This window comes from Halyomorpha halys, unplaced genomic scaffold, assembly GCF_000696795.3.
Source record: "Halyomorpha halys isolate HHAL.00 unplaced genomic scaffold, Hhal_1.1 Scaffold1653.1, whole genome shotgun sequence".
NCBI lineage: Eukaryota > Metazoa > Arthropoda > Insecta > Hemiptera > Pentatomidae > Halyomorpha > Halyomorpha halys.
The window spans coordinates 70,831-79,211 of record NW_027109677.1 but is presented as its reverse complement, the minus strand read 5'-3'; the positions used below and the strand labels follow the sequence as shown (position 1 = coordinate 79,211).

The window sequence follows — 8,381 nt, the reverse complement described above, 5'->3', positions numbered from 1 at the left end:
CGTACGACCAATGACTTCGGCATAAAAAGAAATATTTGATATAAAATATAAGGAACAGAATATATACTCATTATCCTTGTATTACTCGACACATCGAATAATTGATAATTTCGTCCGAAATTCGTTATCTGTTATTTAAGATGCATTTTTTCCAATTGTGTTTTAAAGTTATTTTATAAAATTTGAGGAAACAAAAATAAACATTGGAGAAAAAAAAATATATTGAAATATAATTTCTATTTAGGTTGAATGTTTACGTCATTTACTTGGATTTTTCACACGGTAACATTAATGTGATTGCGATCAGTTTATGTTGATGATAATGATCAAGTCGACAATTAAAAGTTGTTATATTTGAAACACATACACTATTATTTTTACGTTTCTTTTGACACATCCTTTATTGTTTAAGCTACATCATTTTGGAACTTCATAATTTTTCAGCACCTTATAATGTCACAAGGCAATCAAAGGGAGGAGAATTAGTAAAATTATATACAATACATTGTATGACAAATAAAACGGTACTTCTTACACACCTCTATACCTAAAGCTTCCTCCTCAACTTTATTTAAATATCAATTATACATTCATATACGATTATCAATCTTCTATTTTTTTTCGTTTTGTTCTACAGACCATTTAGATCTTTGGCCAGCCGAATCAGCCTTCTCCACACCTGCATATCTTTCCAGTTTGCTGCATGTAACTCTCTCACATCTTTGTTGATTCTGTATATCTAACTGGTGTTTGACCTCCCACATAGTCTCTTTAACCAACTGTACTGGCATTCATTGTTTGGAGTCAACATCTTAACGTCCATGCTTTCATATCTTGAGATATTGACTGACCAGTCTTTGCAAGCAGTTCTTTATTAGTTCTCCTCACAAAGCTTTACATCTGTACTACTCCCCTTCGCAATCTTTTACATACTTGTAAATAATAAATATCCATGCAAAATTGGATAAATATGTATATCTCGTGTGGATATTTTATTTATGTTTGTTCAACTTCTCATAACGTTCATTCATTTCAATAATTCATTGTTAGTATTAAAATGCAATATGTTTATATTCAAGAGAAATATATATTGTTTCTGGACATTTTTATTTTAAAGTTCTAGTTAAAGTAAGTATTATAGGATTTAATACATATATAATAAATGATTTAATAAAACGATTCTCCTTCAATATGTTGGATTCTAGAGGTATTTAGTAATTGTCAATAAATATAACTGTCGAGGCATGAGAAAGGTATGTGATAGCAGCTCACATTGATTGATTGATATGATTAGCATCACGCTCCGTCGACCAGAAATCGATTTACGCACTTTTTCAATACCGAGCGGTCTGATGATTGGTTACGACCAAGGGCTCCAATCAAAATTAGTTTTAATTTGTGTCAATCGGCAGTGGAATGTCCAGCTTCCGTTACATCCGGAAATTGACAAGAACCGGTATTGTGATCGACCAGATTAATTCATAAAATATGGTCAGGGTAAGGGCAAAAATTTAACAAAAAATATCGCAAATTTGTAGATCAGTTGTGATCCCTTTTACAGCTCACAGAAGGTATCAAAAGATATTGAATTTCATGGAGAAGCGTTAAATGTCCATTTCTGTTGTTTAGTTTTTATCATAATTTCAAAAAAAAAAAAAGTGAATGTTTTTAAAACTCAAGCAGAAGTATTTCTGCGGATTGAGGTAGTACAAATCAGATTTTATACCGATAATCGCCATAGTCCTTATCGAACGTACCATTGCGTCCCCTTGCTCACCATTATTTAATATTGTTATAAGGTAATTTACGGTGGTTCGAATTCTCTGATCATACTTGGGGGACTGTAAAAAGAGGCTCTCTTGTATCTTTAATTCGGATAGCAACTTCTATTTTCAATTCCAAATACATAATTTAATAGATAAGACATGGTCATATCAATATTTCAGTCCAGATGCTTTAGCTATCTAAATTCCGTATAAAAAAAAACCAAAAAAAACCTCCCATTGAATTGTAGTGGGAGAATCATCAAAATACGAAGAGCAATTTAACGGATTCTGACTATATAGAAATTCGCAAAATATTCTCTCAAGTTATTCGATTGTTTCATATGAAAACTATCTTTCATTTTCATCATCATTTGTTCAAGACACGAATAGCCTTACGACCCTCTGCTGTACAATGATTTACGAACATGTCGAACGGCTAAACACATTTCAACACATCCATCTATCAATTACCGATAAATGCCTATAAATAGAACTCTTTTTACATTTGAAAAAAAAAGAATCAATGCATTCGACGGTAGCGGCAATGGGATTCTTTTGACATGCTTATGTAAGTGTGAGAGATACTGCACACAGTCTAAAGTGTTTGTCAAACCCCTCCCACTCCATTGCACCAGCGTTTTTGGATAGCTTACTTTACAATTTACCCTAGTACATCAGAGAATTTACTTATTAAGTATTTACTTTTCCACTTCCATCACCTTAGTTTTCTTTTTTTTTTATTCTACCACACCTGGATTTATTACATCTGGTACTATTTACTCATGTTTCTGAGATCTATTGTCTTTGGAGACCCCAGGGACGTATCTGTCACCCAATTTTAAGAGTTAATCGGCTTTACTTCTCTTTCCGTCGTAAATATTTTCTTATATCCTTCCTCTACCTAGTTATCCATCTCACATCTCTGATATTTAAATTCTCAGTGCATTTCCGCAATACTCGCTCATGTCCTTCAGACATATATGTAACTGCCCCTCTTCTCTATGGAATTCTATTCCCTCCTTCATTCGTAATTCTAATACCCTTTCAACCTTCAAATCCAGTATTTTCGACCACCTTCTGTCCACCTGATTCCGGAAGAATAATAATAAAAAGTTTCAAATAAGATGTGAATTGATGGAAAGATAGATAATATTTAACTTAAATATTATTGGATTTTTAATAGTTACAAAAAATCTATATACTTTACTGGTTTATAGTTTAGATAAACTATAGATTTTCTTTTATATCATTTATTGGATTATTCCTTAAGATTATGAATTACGCTTTTTGATAATAATATTAAAATATACCGTTGGTTTATGTATTTTATATCATATATGTATTTGATGTTTCAGATTTTCGTTTATAATTGTAAATATGTTGATTAGCAGATATTTTACCTTTTCATTTACTATTTATAGTTGATATATTATATTATTTTTATAGTTGATATAGTCACTTTATGTTTTATGCTATGACATTTGGTTTTATTTTATTTGTTCTACTTTTATTGTATATATTATGTTAATTATCGTTGTTTATTTTTATCATTTCAAATTCATTATTTTCATTATATTTTATTATGATTTATAATTTCATTTTTATTTTTTATTTTACTCTAAGGCTCTTAAGCCTAATTTTGACGCCTGTAATATTGTTTTAAAGGAATCAATCCTTGAATAAATAAAGAATATTATTATTATAATATCGTTATAACTTTATCAAATGTGTTCCTCCTTTTATCCATTTCTTAAAAGTGGCTATATTCACATATATCTCAACTCCCAACGTTATTAATAGCCTGAATAAAACTCCCAGATCTCAATGGAATGAGTTATGTATCTCTGGAAAAAATTCAAGTGGAGAGATAACAATAACCTTATTTATGTTATTATTTTTTGAAGCTGAACATTTATAATAAACTCACTATAAATGACGATATTGCCAAGAGAAAAAAGTTTCTCATAATATTTTTCAATTTTTTGTTTTAAGTAGTCAAATTAATGTCAGCTTAATGTAAAAGTGTAAAAATAACGGTTTAATATTTTTTAAAAGAGAAAAGCTTAGAACTATGTCATAAAAAGGCAAGGTCTCATTACAAACTGGGCCAGACAACGCTTCCCAGTGTCCGAGAGCTTTAAATTCAGGAACCTGGAGGCTGTAGTAAATCAGTTCTATTTATTATCGCCCTTCCGGACCGCCCCCTCCGTAGGCTATTTTCAACAACCCCTTCTGAATAACCGTTTAGCCTTATTCTCTTATTCACGGCCCATTTTATTATTCCTTTAAAAAGAGGTTTAAAATAAAAAATCATTGTAACCATTGTAAATAATTTTTTTTAATGTATATTTTCATAATATACTTCTTGTTAAATCTATATTTTTCCTTTGGATATACTCCATTGTATTTGAATTCATGTTGCTAAATAGCTATACAGGTTCCAGATTACATTTTTTTCGTCAAATAACTACTTAGAATAACTTTTCAGATTTCCAGTTATTTTTAGTCGGTGTTCTAATGTTTTTAAACGTAAACTTACTGATTGCCTTACTGTATCCTTAATAATGCTGCTCCTAACCCTGTAGAACAGATCTTGATCACACCTTGGACTACTTCTAGACAAATGACTAACCTGGAATCCTCACACACGACTGAAAAGACAGGAAGCTGCACGTCCACTTCGACTATTACAGCACATACAAGACAAACGTTCTCAACTTCCAATTCATAAAAAAATGACTGATCTATATGACAATTATAAGACCTATCTGGACATACTGAGTTGAGCTTTGGGGCTCCACTATACCTTCGAATTCCTCCCGTATCCAATCCAATATCCTTCATAAAATCCTCAATGCTCCTTACTTTGTCACAAACAAAATCACCCATAAAGACTTTAATGTTGCATGTGTCTAGCCACAACCAGATATCAATCCTTCCATTATAACTCCCCTAATTATTAAAACCTTCTATTTCTGACAATTCTCTGAGAAGCCTGTCAAGAAGATGGCCTCGAGACCTTCTTGTGTAGGAATATGTGCGCTACCAATGGATAGTTTCTCTACATGCCTGTATCATTCCGTTTTGATCTTACATCAAATTCACTTAATGTCTTTTTATGTAAATAGCAATAAATAAATAAATAAAAGTAAGCAGGTTCTTAATGTCAGTGCTTTATGACTATTGACATTAAGTGATATCGATTTCTTGTTTGATATTGCTTAGTTTGTAATATTTGTATATTCTACATCTTCCTTTATACGATATTATATTTCCAATAACATTTTCGTTTTTGCGACATATTTATTTTTTTCACGGTTTTATGGGTATCATATTTTTTAAATATTTTATTTTCCTTTTTTTCTTATACCTGACCTTTAATATTTATACCAATTCATAGTTCTTATATTTGTATAATCGGTTTTATTTTAATAGTTTTATAATGCCATCGAGTCCTTAAGTGTTACCACCCAACATGTTGATGGACAACCACGTTTTAAAAAGATATATTTCGATTACATTTATATAAATAAATAAAAAAATGTTTCTATTTGTTAGTAATCAACAGCTAAATGACTTTTTTTCAGAAAAAGATATACTAAAAATCATTTTTATTATCAAATATTACCATCGGTCAATATTAAGGACTTTAAGTAATAGTGATAAAGGAATTGTTAATTGATAACCGAAATAAATTATATGAACAGAATAAAACAAAACAAGAAGATGAAAATTATTATAAAAATTAATTAAACAGCGCAATACACATTAATATCATTACATAGGTACAGTACAGTCTAAGGAAGTCCATAGCAAGGTTGTTTCCCAATTGTGAAGGAAAAACAAGACTACAGCGAGACCCAGCCTTTATCTCTCAATTGCAATGCTAGTATTAAAATTGATTGTAATTAACAATTTTTTATGAGAACACATTAGAGGAAATGTTATATTGAAAATATTGCCTTAATATTTATTCTTAATTTTTTCAAAATGTTTCGCTAAAATCGAATAGTATATCCTCTAATTTTCATCCATAATTACTAAGCTAAAATTGGTATTGAAGATTTAAATATAATTTTATTATTTATGAATTACAATATAGGTCTAGAATCATTAAAAATATAATTTTGCTAGGTTTTCAAGAGAGAATTAAACTTTAGGTATGTTAGACAAAATTACAAAGATGTTTTTTTAATTTTTAAATCACTTGTCATAAAAGCTGATGCCGACAATATTTCTCCCTAGTAATCAAATTTCCGGAAGATTATTTCAACGATTTGTGAAAATAACTTAAATTATTAGAAAAAATCAGTTACCATTTATTTATTCTCTACCAATCAGCTTGAGAAGTCCAGAGTGCATGCTTTGTTTTTTTAAGTTAGACAGCCGGCGCCGTATAAACCTTTGTCAACCGTAACAACCTGTACGCTGGCAATTTGACTCTTGAACAGATCATTCCGGTAAAAATATGAGTCAAAACTGCCAGTAAGCAAGTTGTTGCCAAGCGTAAAGGTTTATGCTCACCTGACATCGGTCGCCGACTGTCTTAACTCAAGAAACCAACATGCAACCAGCACTGTGGACTTACGACCGAACGCCTCAAACGACGAAAATTATGTTCTCAATGAGGACTTCCGTCCACTGTGTTTATATCGATAAATTAATTCTAATTTATGTTTTGGACTTCATACCAAATCAAACATTGCTTTTTTAAACACAGATGTGAGTGACTTAACAATTGTGAGCCACTTTATTTCTTCCACCACAGACCCATGCTCACATGATATAATTATTAAAATTGTTTTACAGATGGTTTAGAACTATCTTGTGTATTGTCTTGCAGTATTTTTATAGTAACTTACTAGTAAGTAGAGTTAATAGTTGTGAAACCAATACTCTGATACATCACCAGTCATGATGACAAGCAGTATGCACCGATTATTACAGTACGTAATCGAAAAATTATTTATATGTTGAAATAATAAGACTAAGTGGCACCAACTATAATTTTTATTTAAAAATTCTAAGTATAAACTATAAAATATAAATACTCCATCTGTATTGTATGGTACACAAATTTGTATAGATTAGTATTTTCACCTGATCTGTCAACAGCGAGCCAACCATTAGATTAATATGGTCAGAAAGAAAAAATAGAAATTTACTTTTTTTCTATTAAATACTGCATGATTCAAAATGTATAAAAAGAATCGGAAAATATTTCTTAGATTGTAACAAGGAAAATTTATTTCAATAAAATGTTCTATCCCTACAAAACTTGTGATAAAACACAATTTTTTAGGGACTTATTTGACTACATAACGCATGAGATCCCATAATTCCCTGATTGTGTGCTCAATGAATATATATCTGCCGACAGAACGTATTACTCGCCCTCGACGGGATAAGTGAAGAATAAAGGCAGAGAGCATTAGGAAGGATATCTTTTAGGGTTAGGTGATGTAACGAGGATATATGTCTTATCTTTTAGGGGAAGAAGAGTCTATAATGTAAAAAGAGGTTCTTCCATTGCGATATATATACATTTTTTTCTTGAATGTGATATTATGTGTTTTTTAGATCTTGGGGGTCAATAAAACAACTCTATTGTGGCAAAGTTTTGCCCTACAATGAAAAAAAACGTTCTTTAGAACAATGAATTTCTGTTACTAATTATACAGTATAATTTTTTTAAAAATAATTTATTTATTATTATTTACAACTGTATTAAAATATATAAAACATGTAAATTTGCTGTAGGTGACATAGTGACATGATACAAACATGTGGAGAATCTACCCATTGACATTTCTAGAGACGAAGATCTCGAGGCCATCTTCTTTTCAGGCGCCTAGGAGGATTATTAGGTTACGAAAGAGAAGCCAGGCTAGAAACAAGTGGATTTAGGTGGTTGGGAAGTTTATCATGGAAGGAATGGTATCTGGTTCTGGCCAAATCGGCAACATATGGAACATTGAGGTCCTAATGCATGACTTGATTTGTGACAAAGTAAGGATTGGATTTGGGAAGAATTTGATGGTTTAGTGGAGACCAAAAGCTCAACTCCGTATGTCCTGATAGGCCTTATAGTAGTCATGTAGATCAGTCTTTTGTAATCGATTGGCAATTTAGACCGTTAGTAAATGTTGTAATAGTCGGAATCGACGAGCAGTTTCTTGTCTTTTTACTCTTGTATGAGGATCAGTATAATTTAAGATTAATTAATTAAATTGAAATCTGTACCGCTACAGCCCATGAAGGGTTATATGCGCTGTAATTTGTAAGGAAGTACTATTACTAGACCAACGGTAGTGCAAAGAGGAGATTTGGTGAGAATCACGCAAGGCCGTCAGATTTTTACCGAAGGGTATCCAAGATTTTATTAAGGGTTTCCAATTGATGAGGCTGGGTGGACCCCAGAACCCACAGGGTTGATTCACGGCTGTAGTGTAACAGAAAATAATATTCTGCCAAGCCGTATTGGAGCCTTGGTCCTTGGAGTTAGTAGTATCGTGTGCTATCTATCTCTTAATCCCTTAAGATATCCCTCGGACAAAACTCATTACAATAAATTGACTAACAGACTAAAAGCAGAAATTAGAAAACACAGAATAC

At 31.4% G+C, this 8,381-nt stretch overlaps 2 protein-coding genes across 2 annotated transcripts in view; one reads left to right on the top strand and one right to left on the bottom strand.

The window, feature by feature from the left end:
• gogo (golden goal) overlaps positions 1 to 8,381 on the bottom strand; it is a gene marked incomplete at its 5' end in the record, with an annotated part of 228,264 nt that overhangs the window by 149,598 nt on the left and 70,285 nt on the right.
• The window catches only part of LOC106690311 (carbonic anhydrase 1), a 35,675-nt gene continuing 33,873 nt past the window's right edge, over positions 6,580 to 8,381 (top strand). Inside the window, exon 1 of the mRNA XM_014435705.2 lies at positions 6,580 to 6,712. Coding sequence (XP_014291191.1) covers positions 6,681 to 6,712 — 32 coding nt within the window. The 5' untranslated portion in view covers positions 6,580 to 6,680. The remainder of the gene's footprint in view (positions 6,713 to 8,381) is intronic.